We start from the raw sequence: 13,393 nt of genomic DNA on the forward strand, positions 1-13,393 counted from the left end.
CGAAAAAGCACCAGCCATCCTCCGTGCTCGCTAAGGTCTCGATAACCTTACGCGTTTCTTAAGTTTCCTGGCCTCTTATGACGATTAAGAGCGTTTTCTTTCTATATTTCTGTCATTTTTCCAAGACACAAGGCAGGCCACCCCACGAGCGTCTATTTTTATATTCCTCTCTCCATCAGGGTCCCTCCCATGCTTGTTTAGTAAAGCATACCCGTGTATACTTACCCTTTTGAGGCATAGCTGCAACGGCTTTCTGACGAGGGGATGTTGCTTCGACACAAGGCTAGGTTTTATGAGCTCTGCATATACACTTCTATATCTCTAGGTTACTCTGCCTATGGTTGAGGGAAACGACGTTTACTGCATGCGTGGATAAAGCGAATTTATCTTCTTGGCGTAGTTTTGTACAGCCTTGATCGTCCAACTATACGGTCTTTGTTTACTTCACTGTGTTCAGAAGAGCTCGCGGATGCAAGAAGATACAGTGGCTGAGATGTCTGGCCGTGAACGACCCAGCCGCTGGCGGTTTTGGGCGAAGAAGGAGTCGGGTATACCCCGTCAGGTTTGGACAGATGAGAATCAACAAGGACAGGAAGAGGAGGGAAGAGAACATGGACATGGGCCACGATCGATCACTGCATCTATTCGCCGTCTATCGTCCTCGACGTACACACGGCAAGCGCCGTGTGCTTCTGAAGAGTACGATGCAGAGGGTGCCATTGGCCCAGAAGCTGATATAGAAAAACTGGGCAGACAGCGGCCAGCTGTTTTCAAAAATTTTGCCGCGGAGGTCGCGTTTTGTTTTTCTATTGTCATGTCTCAAGTGTTAACGGTTGGTCATCTTCTCCCTTTCCAAAAACAATTACGGCCTGGAACTGATGAAAGATTAGGAATATTTTATATCCGGATTTAATGTCATAATACCGAGGCTGATTGACGAATTCGATATTCCCGATGCCTCTGCTGTGTGGCCGGCCAGTGCCTTTCCGCTCGTGGTAGCTTCCACGCTTCTTATCTCTGGGCGTCTAGCGGACATGATAGGCGGCTACTACATGTATGTGGGTGGTATGGGCTGGCTGTGTATCTGGTCAGTGATTGCTGGCTTCTCGAAAAACCGAATCATGCTCATCTTATGTCGAGCACTGCAAGGCCTTGGTCCGGCAGCCTACTTGCCGTCCGGAATGATGTTGTTGTCGATCGTGTATCGGCCTGGTCCACGGAAGAATCTGGTATTCAGTGTCTACGGAACCTGTGCGGTTTTCGGGTTCTTCGTGGGGATCTTCTGTTCGGGGTTGGCTGCTCAATATCTCGCCTGGCAGTGGTATTTTTGGATCGGCGCCATCCTCGCCGCCATTACGACCGCGAGTTCTTTCTTCTTCGTCCCTTCTGATGCTGCCGAGAGGAGGAAACAGGGTGTTAAGATGGACTACCTGGGGGCAATACTCATTGTTGTGGGTCTAACGCTCTCCGTGTTTGCCATTACAGATAGCGCCCATGCATCCGACGGATGGAGGACGCCGTATATTTACGTCTGCTTCATTATCGGATGCGTGGTTTTGGCTGGAGCGGTCTATGTTGAAGGATGGGTTGCTGAGTGGCCGTTATTACCGTTCGACCTGTTCGATGCACCGTATATGAAGGCAATGGTGATGGCACTGCTCTTCTTTTATGGATGTTTGGGAGTATTTCTGCTCTACGGAACTTTATAGTATGCTCCCACCCCACAATTCCTCCCATGGATAACACTACTAACGTTTTCTCATAGCATGGTGCACATTATGGGCGCCACATCTCTACAGGTCGTCGCTTGGTGTACCCCGATGGTGGTGGGCGGCTTTGCGTTTCCCATCATGGTCGGAATATGTCTTCACCTGGTCTCCGGAACAGTTCTCCTTATCGTCTCCGGCATAGGCTGGATATTAGCAGGCCTTCTTTTTGCAATAATGCCCGACGGTGCAAGCTACTGGGCATATGCTTTCCCCGCAATGATTGGTGCCACTCTCGGCATCGACGTTACATTTAACATCACCAACATCTTCATCACTACAAGTCAACCAAAACATCGCCAGGGGTTAGCTGGTGCTCTAATAAATTCTGTCTTATTTTTGAGTATTGCAGTGCTACTTGGATTTGCAGATGTTGCACAGGTAGCGACTGTGGGACAAGGAAGAAAGAAGAGCTACCAGGTTGTCTTTTGGTTTAATACCGCTTGTGCGAGTGTCGCGCTGTTGATTATTGTACTGTTTGTCAGAGTTAATCCGGCATCGAGCGATTTGACCGTTGACGAAAAGAAGAGGCAGCATGAATTAACCCAGGTACAACCGCAGCCTCAGGAAGTGCTACATCAGGACCAGAGCGGGGACCCAGCTGAATTATCTCCCAGGCATCAAAATCCAACTCCCTCATAACGACCCAAATAGGAATTTTTGATCACCTCCATTTTCCTGGCCAGAACATGTCCTCGTTAAAAGGTCACCTCTGACAGCTTCAAAAACGTCCACTCTCTGCAATACCCGTTAAACCCCCTAGGAAGGGGGCCGCAGGCCAGATTCCACGCCGGCCATATGCATACAACGAATTAGCAGAATCCTCGCTTTTTGAGAAAGGAGGATGGGCCGTTAAAAAAAATATAGGGCTGATGGTAAACAGCTCTGCTATTATGTTGATTAGGGTAATAAAAAGTCTATAGAGCTGCTTTGAATATATTGCAAAGTTGCATAAATAAGCGTCGATACATGGATATACTCAAAAGAATTTATTAAATAAAATTTGCTTAGTATTGAATATCAAGCCAAGTCCTCTTTCTCGGCATATTGATCCTTTGATCCTATGGCAAGGGTGTTGCTGGGAAGAATATATGCATGAAGGATTTAGCCTGTTTGCTGCCTAGTTGCTAGGCTAAAATAGGACGTGAAGAGCTTTATATAAGTAAATAACAACCATTCCTCAAGACGACCAGTCGATATTCTATATATTCGTCGATCGAATAGTTCCGTGACTATCAACGCATCTCAACGGCAGTAATTACTACAAGAACATCTAGTGACATCGCTATAAAACGGAAGAGGTGAGAGAAGGCATCAAGTTCAGTATTTAGGTATATAACTGTGAGCACTAACAATCAATAACACGACACAGAATCCTTTAATTGATACCATACATTTCAGGACAAGATGGCGATCTCTAATTCATACCCGGTCCTAATTGCCGCCAACGTATTCGCAACAATGTGTGTCAGGTTCGGCATCAATGCTATCCTGCGCCCTGATCACGGTGTTTCGTTTTTTGAGCTTTCGCCACCAACTTCTGGACCCGAGAGAACGCTGTTTAACAGTTTAATGGCAGTCTATGGTGTGCGAGACGTGTTCATGGGGCTGGCTATATATGCCACTGCGTGTTTGGGAGAACGAAAGGCGCTAGGATGGATCTTACTCGGCGTGAGTGGTGTTGCGTTTGCGGATGGCGTGGTTTGCGCAGTAAATGGTGCTGGAGAGTGGAATCATTGGACTTATGCACCTGTTGTTATGGCTGTGGGTGTTGCAGCGCTTGGTGTTTTGGATGGTGGTAAGGGGAAGAGGGCTTAAAAGTGGGAAATCATTGAGAGTTGAGCTGGTATTTATCTAGGTGGATGTGGAATTACTGTGAGAGCATAAATCTAGATAAACGGGTGGTTGTATTTCAAATGACAAAAACGATTTACACCCGCCTTACCGGCATACAAGATATGCCTATACTATATGATACGATAGCTTCAACAGGAGAAAAACAATCCGAGAAGGCGCAAACCAGACAGTAAAAATGATACACTCAATGCAATGTCATGACGCCATCGCGCCTACACCCGTCAAAACCAGAGATATCACGTACCATGCGCATAGATACTAGAGCAAACAAGCAAAAAACAAAACGAGAGCCAACTAATATTTTTTAGGCGTGCATCTCATCAATGACAAACAGTAGCTAGCGCTCGCTGTGCCAAATTTAAAGATCATCAAGCACAGACTATATTTGCATGAAGGGGGGATGATGGCTGCGTAAAATGCGGCGAATCAAGGACGATACCAAACGCCTCGGTGTATGACGCGGTCGAAATATGTAATAGAAAAATTCATAGCCCATACGTAGTTAAAGCTTAATAAAATGGCCGCATGGTGACCGAGAGGAGCTTGGTTGGGTAATGGCGGGATGAATAAGTGAGATCAGATAGACAGGGAGCTAGAGTTGAAAGCGAGCTAGCTCTTGTGGGTATTACTATCATCAACCAGATGGTTGTCATGATAGTCACCTTCGTGGTGAAGTGTAACACTGTTGAAATCTTCGAACGGGTCAACGACTTCTCCAGACGGAGTTGCTAGTCCTGAGTCCATCGGTACGCCAGCCAAGTTATTTGAGCCGCCAATATCGACGCTAGCGCTCTCCTTGACATTCCTGAAGTTGACTGTATCGATGGCTCTGCCCTGATGGGGAATCATAGGAGGTTTCATATGTCTGATCAAAGCCCATTGAGTGGGTCTGAAGAAAGGATGTGTTTTGACGTCGGAAGCGCCGGCACGAGCGCCGAGTCGTCGACATTCATCTTTTATAAGAAGCTTGCGTATGAGACCTTTACAGAGGCTATCGGTACGGTGGGTTAGTACGCCAGAAAGATACGGAGGAAGGATATCTTACTTGGAAAGTTGCTGTGCATTGGCATTTTCAGGGAAAGGAACCTCATCCCTTAAGATGTTTGCAAATGTCGCGTTTCTGTTTTTGCCTTTAAATGGCGTTGTACCGTAGAGCATTTCGTAGATGAGGATACCCAACGTCCACCAGTCTACTGCGCTAGTGTGACCGTTTCCTTTGATAACTTCTGGCGCTATGTATTCTTCAGTTCCAACAAAGGAATTGGTCCTGAAATCGGCGATACACGACTTGGTATCAATTGTAGGTAGTGAGGTGGCGGAAGTTCCGTTGCGGCCGACTATCATTGTTGGTGCGCCTCCAGGTCCAGATTGTTTTGAGAGATCAAAATCTGACAACATAATGTGCCCCGACTGGTGAAGGAGGATATCTGGATATTAGTTAGCAAAAGATGATCAACTGTGAGGATTGGGGATGATAGTCTCATACTCTCTGGTTTAAGGTCGCGATAAATGAAACCCATGAGATGAAGGTACTCAAGAGCAGCTGTTACTTCAGCGGCATAGAATCGTGCGTCATCTTCGGAAATGCATTTCCCAGGCCTCGTTTGGAGGGCTACAAAATTATTAGTAACTCCTCGTAACCAAACAGGACGACTTTACATACCCCTGAAGAATTCACCACCACTGCAGTACTCCATACACAGATAGAGATGATCCTCCGACTGGAAGGAATGGTATAGAGTGACGATGAACGGATGGTTACTTGTAGCAAGAATCTCCTGTTCAGCGAGGGCACGCTTTATTTTATTCCTCTTAATCATCTCCTTTTTGCTTAGCACTGAATGTTCGGACCAGGAGTTAGCAAAGGGCATAACCTTAGAACTACGCAGATAGTATGAAAAATACCTTTCATAGCATATAGCCGTTGGGACTTCTTCTCCCTAACCAAATATACCTTACCGACATCTCCCTTTCCGATCAGTTTGATCTTATCAAAGCTCCCGGGGCCGACTTCCACATTGCGGACTTTTATCGAATTCGAACTATATGTTCGTCTGTATCCGGCGGAATTCCGTACTTGCCCCGGAAGTGGGATAGGTCCGAGCTGGTCGGCCTCGGGGACGCTGAGGTTTTGGGAGGTAGGTTGTTCGACGAAGCCTAGCTTCGCCGTGCTGCCAGAGTGCTCAACTAACGGCTCTTTCCCTAGCTCGGCCGTCCGAGGCCGATCATCCGCCTTCCCGCCTGCGAATAGGCCCTGCGCATTTGGCGCTGACGCAACTCTCCTTAGTTTCCTTGCTAATTCCTCTTTGCTTGCTGCTGTCGGTTGTTCTACTCCCGGAGCTCCATCAACGTGTATGCCTGGAGTGTCTGGTGGGGTTGACGGTACGCTATCATCGTTTCGATGCCTCAAGGCAGGATATCCCTGGTGTGCAAAATAAGGGTTTGCATGAGCAGTTGGTGATACTCCATCGTCATCGAGAGGGTTTCCTTCACTGGCAACTGTGGTAGATCGATTCCGGCCGATGTGTGGAAGGAATCTTGACTGGAACTTTGACTCTGCCTTTGGCACTGCAAGATTGGCGTTCTTAGTCTGCTGGGAGTTCTGTCCTGTACCTCCTTGGCTTGTAGAGCTCGTATTCGAAGACGAGCTGTTTATTCGAAAGAAGTTGCGTAGTTTTGTTGGAAAATGGGAGGAGTCGCCAGCATGCTTCTTGCCAGTCAACGATATACCGGGGAAATTCCGTTTCTCCGAGTTCGCGTTTGTAGGAGTCGAGGAGTTGAATAACTGCGTCATAACGACGATACTGCTCTGGTCTTGCAGCAGCAGCAGCAGCAGCAGGAGCAGCAGTGAATAACAGAATAGCCGACGATTGAGGCGACGTAGCGCTTAGATCCGTTCCTCAGCAATGCCTCGACCGTCTTATCACCAAGGGAAAGTATTTAGCAAGCCGGGAAAACAGGAAGATGCCCGTGGTAGACAATTGGCCAGTATGTGGCGGTTGTCCTCTCTTTTCTTTTTCCGTCTGGGCGAGGATGGAATAGGGAGAGCGAGCGAGCGAGGAGTCGAGCTAGGATGAAGGGGCTAGAGAGTGATGGGGCAATGGCTCGGCACCATTGGCATCAACGCTGGTGAAACAAGCGGGCCACAGGCTTGCACTCGCACCGTTGACGAGAGAAGACTGGTCATCTGTCTGCAGCAAACGAGAGGTACGGCTGGAGGATGCGATGCAGGCGTGGGATGCAGATGCAGGGAGAAGCCGGCGAGAAGTCGTCGAGAGTCGTGAGGTTAGAGTTGGCGGCTTGGGGGAGTTGGACCCAGTGACGCGGCGCCTGGGCGCTTACTCACCTACTTAACTGCACCACAACCAAGCACACAATATACAAACAGCTCCGACGATTGCAGTGATGGAAATGGATAACCCGCTGGTGCGCGAGAATCCCTTGCTCTCTCCGCTCGAGCAAGAGGTGTTGGACGAATACACGAAACTGCTCGAGAACATGAACAAGGTATGGCCTCCTGAGACATGGGCTGTTCCAGCTAACCATGATATAGCTCTCCACGACCCTCAACGACCTCGCTGTTCAGCCTTCCTCTGATACACTCGATGCCCTGCGTGCGCTGGAACGGAAAACAGCCACGGTTTATACCCTGCTGAAGGCGAGCGTGTACAGCATTGTTCTGCAGCAGCAAATATATAACGGCGGGGATGAGGGGGAGACGGGAGAGAACTAGACATACCAACGGCGAGAACAACGAGTCAAACGGTTCTTTTTCATGGTCTAGGTCTATGGAAGGTGGCTGTGTTGTGTGAGAACTTATAATGACGGCCATACACGGAGTCTGGAGTTAGGAATAGATTTAGTTGTCGGATTTATTTGTGCGAGCTTGGTCGAACCACAAGAAATAGAACATAACAGTCTGTCTAAAAATTATATAAATACACTTCAATCCTATCCTATAGTAATACAGCAGGCCGAATATGGCTGGGTTTCGTGATGTTTGGCGAGTATAACCCGTTCAGACGTTTCCGGCGTAGTACACCTTTCTTACGTCGACTAGCTTCTTGCCCCGGGCACGGGCAACTTCCTCGGGATCCTTTTGGTTCATCAATGCCTTGTAAGCCGCCTTCGCTGTGTTCATTGGGTTTCGAGAACGAGAAACACGGGCTGCTATGTCCTTGATTCCAGCTACCTGGCACATTTCCCAGATACGTTGCGAGCAGCGAAGACCAAAGCCTAGAGTTAAATGTTAGTAAGCGTCGAAGGAGCGTCAAAGGGAATGCTAGTGATGAGGTAGATATATGGCAAACATACCTGGTGGTCGGTTCATCAGTACCAACTCCGTCCCTGCCACTTTCGCCTTTACATCTCCAAATATCGTTCGGTTCTCATATCTACGGATTGGCTGCATGTTGCGCATAGCTCGGAATTCAGCCTGAACTCTGGCCTCATCTATTTCGTCTGCCTTTCCTTCACCAATTCCAAGAAGACCGTCGCCATTGCCTGCGACAACAAGAACGTAGGTTTTGCGAATTTTTCCAAGGCGAGTTTGGTTCACGACGTCGTGGCATACAAGGACCTTGGTGCGTAATCGCCTGATGTGTTGTTCAGAATAGCCAGTTAATACCATCAACTTTTTCGTCAATTCTGGGATTTCCGGCTCCGGGGTCTTGAATTCGGTGATTAGCTGAGCTTTATGGCGGCCTATGTTGTTAAAATTTTCGCCGAGTTCAAAAACGTCGGGTACGAGAGAGCTGTTTGGGTTAAGCTCAGCCTCCTCCTTGCCGACTGTCATCCGCATGTTGTCCATAAACTTCAGCCATTCCGGCCCTGTAAGAGGTTCGTCTGGCAGGTCCGATACAAAGTTGGCCACATCCTCGGTTATTTCATCGTCAGTTTTTAGGCGGGAATTGGGGTCGGAGTTTGTAATGGGAGCGCGGATGTGGTGGTCGACGACAGGCTCGATGGTGGAAAAATCGTCGATATACTTGAGTGCCCATGGATCATCTCGCAATTGAGATTGTTTTTCCATGTCCTCATCAGGAATTGCTTTCTCTCCAGCCTCAATTGCCTTGATTTGTTCTGCAGAGTATTCCTCTTTCATATTGACCTTGTCGATATCGGTATACGCCTCTCGCTTCGGCACGTTTTCCTTCAGCCAGCCTTCGACATCTGAGGCCTTGACATTTTGATGCTTAGGTTTCCGAGGAGCACACGGTATTGGAGTGGTGTGGAACTGTCGGCGAGGGTATCGAACGAGGTTTGGCTTCGAAAAGGTGCAGAAGAGGCATCTAGCCGGTCGTGTGACGCTCATTGTGGCGGATGGAGCTCGCGAGGCCAATTACGGCCTCGATACCAATTATCGATTCAAGACGAGACGTGCACTGAACGAATTGGAATGGATTTGGTCTCTCAATCGCGTGGTCAATTGAAGATTGAAAGGATTTCTTGAAGCTAGCATTTCTTAGGTAATACTTTCCGGATTAAGAGTTCTACCGGGCCGACATCGCCAAGACAAAAAAAAAGTAACAATATATACGTACGCTCTTTCTCCATGTTTCGTTATATCTAGTTTGCAGACAAAGATCGAGTTTAAACTGGTCAGGATGAAAGTTGAGCCTAGTGTCTGTAGCCTGACCGATGTGTATCCTTTTAAACATCGATTTTTAGAGACGTTCGGCTTCTTCCAGCACAGTTGATATCACATGACTGATTATTAATGTCACTTTTTTGGGTGGAAAGAAAGATGTATGCCAAGACTCGGTATAAAAGTGAAATTTATCTGGGTCGCGAAATATCGAACGGTTAATCGTTGCGTCTGTTTCAATTTTTGACCGTGATGTTCCTCAGACCACGAGCCGCGCGAATTGCTACATTTCAGAGATTTCTGACAATACGAGCACCCGTCACACGACTTCCAACGCTTTCGATAAGCTACTACTCTACCATTCGTCCCGCTATACGTCTAAAAGGGTGTTTTGAGATGCCTGTCAAGGAAAAGGCGCCGCCAATTAAAAGGGGAAGGGAACCGCAGAGAAAGAAGCAGAAAGGAAAAGATAAATCGAAAAATGAAGGAGGCGCAGATGAGGTCGTCGAATTGGATGTGAAAAATCTACTTGAAAAGAGGAGTAGGCAATCGTCCGAGGAAAATGGAGGGAAACAGGAGGAGAAGGAAGAAATAACTGCGTCCGTTATCCATGAAGGGAAGAAGGACTCGCCATTCCCGGAAACAGAAGTGACTGTCTCTGAGATGTCTTCGACTGGAGAAGGCCTTGCGCTCTCGCCCAGTGGCGACCATGTCTACGTCGTCCCGTTTGCGCTTCCTGGAGAGACGGCTCGAGTCAAAGTATATAAGACGATTATACACAAGTCGTATAGTTTGACAGACCTTATCGAAATTGTGAAGCCATCCCCTCAGCGTGACGACTCCCTTATAAAGTGCCAGTATTTCGGGAAGTGTTCCGGATGCCAGCTACAAATGATACCGTACGAGGACCAGTTGCAGCATAAGAAACGAATTATAGAAAAGGCATATGCCAACTTCTCAGGGATACTGCCAGAACTCATACCTGCAATTGGAGATACGATGGGCTCACCTATGCAATATGGATACCGAACCAAGTTAACTCCCCACTTCACCCAACCCGCTCGCAACCGGAAACTAGAACATGGAGACGGGCCACCTGAAATCCCCCCAATCGGGTTTATGATCAAGGGACGCCGGAAGGTTATGGATATCGAAGATTGCCCGCTAGGAACAGATATTGTCAGGAGCGGGTTAAAGAATGAGCGGAAACGGGTTGCAGCGAACCTACACGAATACAAATACGGCGGCACGCTTTTGATTCGGGAAAGTACGAAGAGGATAGAGAAGAACGAGAAGAACGAGGCTTTACCGTCGGATGATAAAGTCATACGAAAGACGTTCCCTGATTATGTGGAGGAAAAGACATACATCACGGATCAAAACGGCATCTCAGTTGAATATGTTGACAATTACCAGTTTCACAATGTTGCCGGAACCTTCTTTCAAAATAACAACTCGATTCTGCAGGCCTTTACAGGATACGTTCGAAACAATGCCTTGCACCCTGAGCCTAAATCAGATGTGAGCAAAACAGGGCTGGAAACACCTGAAGTGTCAAACCCCAAACTAAAATATCTCCTTGATGCATACTGTGGTTCGGGGCTGTTTACGATCGTTCTATCAGACATATTCCGCTCCTCCCTTGGCATCGACGTCGCCGTGTCTAGCATTAAATGTGCGCGCGAAAATGCTAAGCTCAGCAGAGTGCCCAACACCGGCTTCGCTGCTGCGGATGCTGCAGATTTATTCAAGGAGATTCCCTACCCAGCCGACCAGACGCTACTTGTCATAGACCCGCCGCGAAAGGGGTGCGATACAAATTTTTTGAATCAACTACTTGCATTTAAGCCGACCAGAGTATTATATGTTAGCTGCAATGTTCATACGCAAGCTCGAGATGTTGGGGTTTTGGTGGAGGGTAAGAACGGAGTCCGGTATGATATTGAGAGTATCAGAGGGTTTGATTTCTTTCCGCAGACGAGCCACGTAGAGAGTGTGGCTGTTTTAACAAAGGTTGTCGAGAGCAAGGCCGAGTGAGAGAGGTCGTCAGGCTACAATGGCCATTGCACATATATCACGACTGTGAATTCCGCTTGCATGATATTTTGTAATATAGCGAAAAGTCTAGCGATACCCTACCCCCGTGGGCCCCCTGTATACTATTGGAAAGCATTTGAATGGGCATTTAACGCACCTGCTATTTTTTTTTTTTTTGGGGGGGGGGGGGGGGTCCTTCTGCGTTGATAATATTTATTTACAGAAGAAAAACGTTACTCGTGAACGGGTACATTTAAAATCTAGAAGTAGGCCTATCGCCGCATACGTAATTCATTGCGACATGGCGAAGAGATGGCATGGCTAGGGTTGGGTTTTATTTTGGGGAGGGAACTCTCTCTATGTGCTTCCAGGTCCACCTAGAAGAGCAAATCTTCTCACAATAGAAGGACCAATTTCATCATATTCAGCCTAGAATTGGAGTGAGGTTAGAATAGATCTTCCTTGCCTAAGGGGAACAGAACGGATAAGCGAATACTTGCCTTGGTGTGGCAGTAGCTGCGGAATTCGGGCGTTTGTCCTAGCAAACTGCCGCCAAACCATGGGCCGTGTCGTTGCCTCTTATGGGTTATGACCTGGACCTCCAAACCGCCGCTCCTAGCTCCTCCACTGCGAGCTTCGGACGCGCGGATTCTAGCATCCACAAGATGCCTGATGTCACGCTGTAGTCGGCGCCCGAAATCTTTGTATAGAGTAGAGCCACCAGATAGGACAATATTTTTGTACAGGCCTCTTCGAACATCAATGGGAGACGACTGGATGACACCGTCGACAACGGTTGGTAACGGGGTGAGGAAATCGGAGGAGTAGATTTCAGGGTTAAAGAAAATCTCGGGTGCGAGGAATCGTTCATAACCAACATCTATAGAGACAGTCCTCCCATTGGGGGACGTGACAGTGTGCTTGAGAAATCGGTCTGGCTCTCTGTCGTACCGCGCGAACTCCTTGACGATATCTGGGCAAACATAGCAGTATTCTTCCTTGATCTTCTCTGCGGTTTTCAGTGAGCTATCCGCTTCATGTCTGTCTCGGAGGAGGTTCTGAACGAAGTAGGTAATATCTCGGCCTGCGATTGGGATACTCTTGATTGAGGAGCCGATAACGTATCCTTCGGCCACGGGGATGACGTGAGTGACACCATCACCTGAATCAATGACGGTACCGGTAAGCGACCTATCCGTGACCTTTGACGACGTCCAGGAAGCTGCAAGAGCAAGGACGGCTTGTACAGCAATATATAGACCCGCACAATTGAACGATTCGAAGAAGATCTCGGCTGTGTTTTCTCGGTTCTCCGGCGGGTTCAATGGCTGGATATGTAGCAGTTAGTAAACTTGATCAAGTATATATGCGAGTCGCGCAGGGGTATGGGTTTATTACTGGTTCGGTCAATAGGAAATAGTGGTCCTCCGGCTCGACTCTTAGGTACTTAAAGATGGAGTTGGACCAGAACCTCTCCATGTGGTCCCAGTTCTCAATCTGCCCATGTCTAATAGGGTAATGGATGCCATATCCCGGGCCAGAGCTGGCAGAAAGAGCCTCGTCTCCGATAAAAAAATCTAGATCTTCGGTACCTCGCTTTGAAGATAGCTGAGATGTTGGCCCCGCGCCGCCAGTCAGGAAGGAAGGTTTGTTCGCAACTGGCGGACGCCCGGCGCCAGTACCTGGAGCACCACCTGCGCCAGATTTCGTAGCTATCGCGGTTGGGAAGACGAAAGAAGGGGAGTCGTTTCCGGCGAACCCTGGTTGGGAGGAGGAGTATGAGTTGACCCGAACGGAAAACAGACGAGGGGTATATAACGGAGATTAAAGGGTTTGCTGCTCACCAAGCTTAGAGTAACCCGTGCCACTGTCAAGAGAAAGTGGTTAGCCAATGCAAATCAGAGTCAATGGGACAGCATCTCCCTTCCAACGTACTTGTCCATGACAACGGCTGGGGTTTGTGCCGCCATGTTTAGGTGGTGACGTGATGGCCCGATTGACAAGAGTAAGGAGGGTAGAAGAAGAAATATAGAGAAACGTCAGCTTAAAGAAACAGCTTCTCTAGACAAGTCCGAGGTGCTGCGGTCTCTACGGGCGCGGTTCAGTCGCAGTATCTCGTAGCCTGGCCGGTTGAGTTGCGTATACA

The 13,393-nt window shown here is 48.2% G+C and overlaps 7 protein-coding genes across 7 annotated transcripts; 4 read left to right on the top strand and 3 right to left on the bottom strand.

The window, feature by feature from the left end:
- Positions 1-469: 469 nt before the first annotated feature.
- GIQ15_02463 (drug resistance protein) lies at positions 470-2,408 on the top strand (the record flags this gene model as incomplete). Its single annotated transcript, XM_033549880.1, has 3 exons — positions 470-832; positions 891-1,708; positions 1,766-2,408. The coding sequence occupies 3 exons, from the start codon at positions 470-472 to the stop codon at positions 2,406-2,408; spliced, it is 1,824 nt and encodes a 607-aa protein (XP_033407041.1).
- Positions 2,409-3,173: 765 nt separating this feature from the next.
- GIQ15_02464 (uncharacterized protein) lies at positions 3,174-3,584 on the top strand (the record flags this gene model as incomplete). The annotated part of the gene is made up of 1 exon (XM_033549881.1): positions 3,174-3,584. One exon carries the CDS (start codon positions 3,174-3,176, stop codon positions 3,582-3,584), a length of 411 nt encoding a protein of 136 aa, XP_033407042.1.
- Positions 3,585-4,232: 648 nt separating this feature from the next.
- GIQ15_02465 (serine/threonine-protein kinase nrc-2) lies at positions 4,233-6,417 on the bottom strand (the record flags this gene model as incomplete). Its single annotated transcript, XM_033549882.1, has 5 exons — positions 4,233-4,614; positions 4,669-5,050; positions 5,110-5,235; positions 5,287-5,460; positions 5,583-6,417. 5 exons carry the CDS (start codon positions 6,415-6,417, stop codon positions 4,233-4,235), a joined length of 1,899 nt encoding a protein of 632 aa, XP_033407043.1.
- A 611-nt stretch (positions 6,418-7,028) lies between these two features.
- Positions 7,029-7,356, top strand: GIQ15_02466 (uncharacterized protein; the record flags this gene model as incomplete). The annotated part of the gene is made up of 2 exons (XM_033549883.1): positions 7,029-7,130; positions 7,177-7,356. 2 exons carry the CDS (start codon positions 7,029-7,031, stop codon positions 7,354-7,356), a joined length of 282 nt encoding a protein of 93 aa, XP_033407044.1.
- A 285-nt stretch (positions 7,357-7,641) lies between these two features.
- Positions 7,642-8,937, bottom strand: GIQ15_02467 (mitochondrial 37S ribosomal protein MRPS5; the record flags this gene model as incomplete). The annotated part of the gene is made up of 2 exons (XM_033549884.1): positions 7,642-7,859; positions 7,938-8,937. The coding sequence occupies 2 exons, from the start codon at positions 8,935-8,937 to the stop codon at positions 7,642-7,644; spliced, it is 1,218 nt and encodes a 405-aa protein (XP_033407045.1).
- Positions 8,938-9,606: 669 nt separating this feature from the next.
- GIQ15_02468 (tRNA methyltransferase) lies at positions 9,607-11,247 on the top strand (the record flags this gene model as incomplete). The annotated part of the gene is made up of 1 exon (XM_033549885.1): positions 9,607-11,247. One exon carries the CDS (start codon positions 9,607-9,609, stop codon positions 11,245-11,247), a length of 1,641 nt encoding a protein of 546 aa, XP_033407046.1.
- Positions 11,248-11,693: 446 nt separating this feature from the next.
- GIQ15_02469 (uncharacterized protein) lies at positions 11,694-13,217 on the bottom strand (the record flags this gene model as incomplete). Its single annotated transcript, XM_033549886.1, has 4 exons — positions 11,694-12,575; positions 12,646-13,007; positions 13,092-13,114; positions 13,183-13,217. 4 exons carry the CDS (start codon positions 13,215-13,217, stop codon positions 11,694-11,696), a joined length of 1,302 nt encoding a protein of 433 aa, XP_033407047.1.
- Between the last annotated feature and the right edge of the window lie 176 nt (positions 13,218-13,393).

Source organism: Arthroderma uncinatum (genome assembly GCF_011692745.1).
Source record: "Arthroderma uncinatum strain CBS 119779 chromosome Unknown scaffold2, whole genome shotgun sequence".
Taxonomy (NCBI): Eukaryota; Fungi; Ascomycota; class Eurotiomycetes; order Onygenales; family Arthrodermataceae; genus Arthroderma; species Arthroderma uncinatum.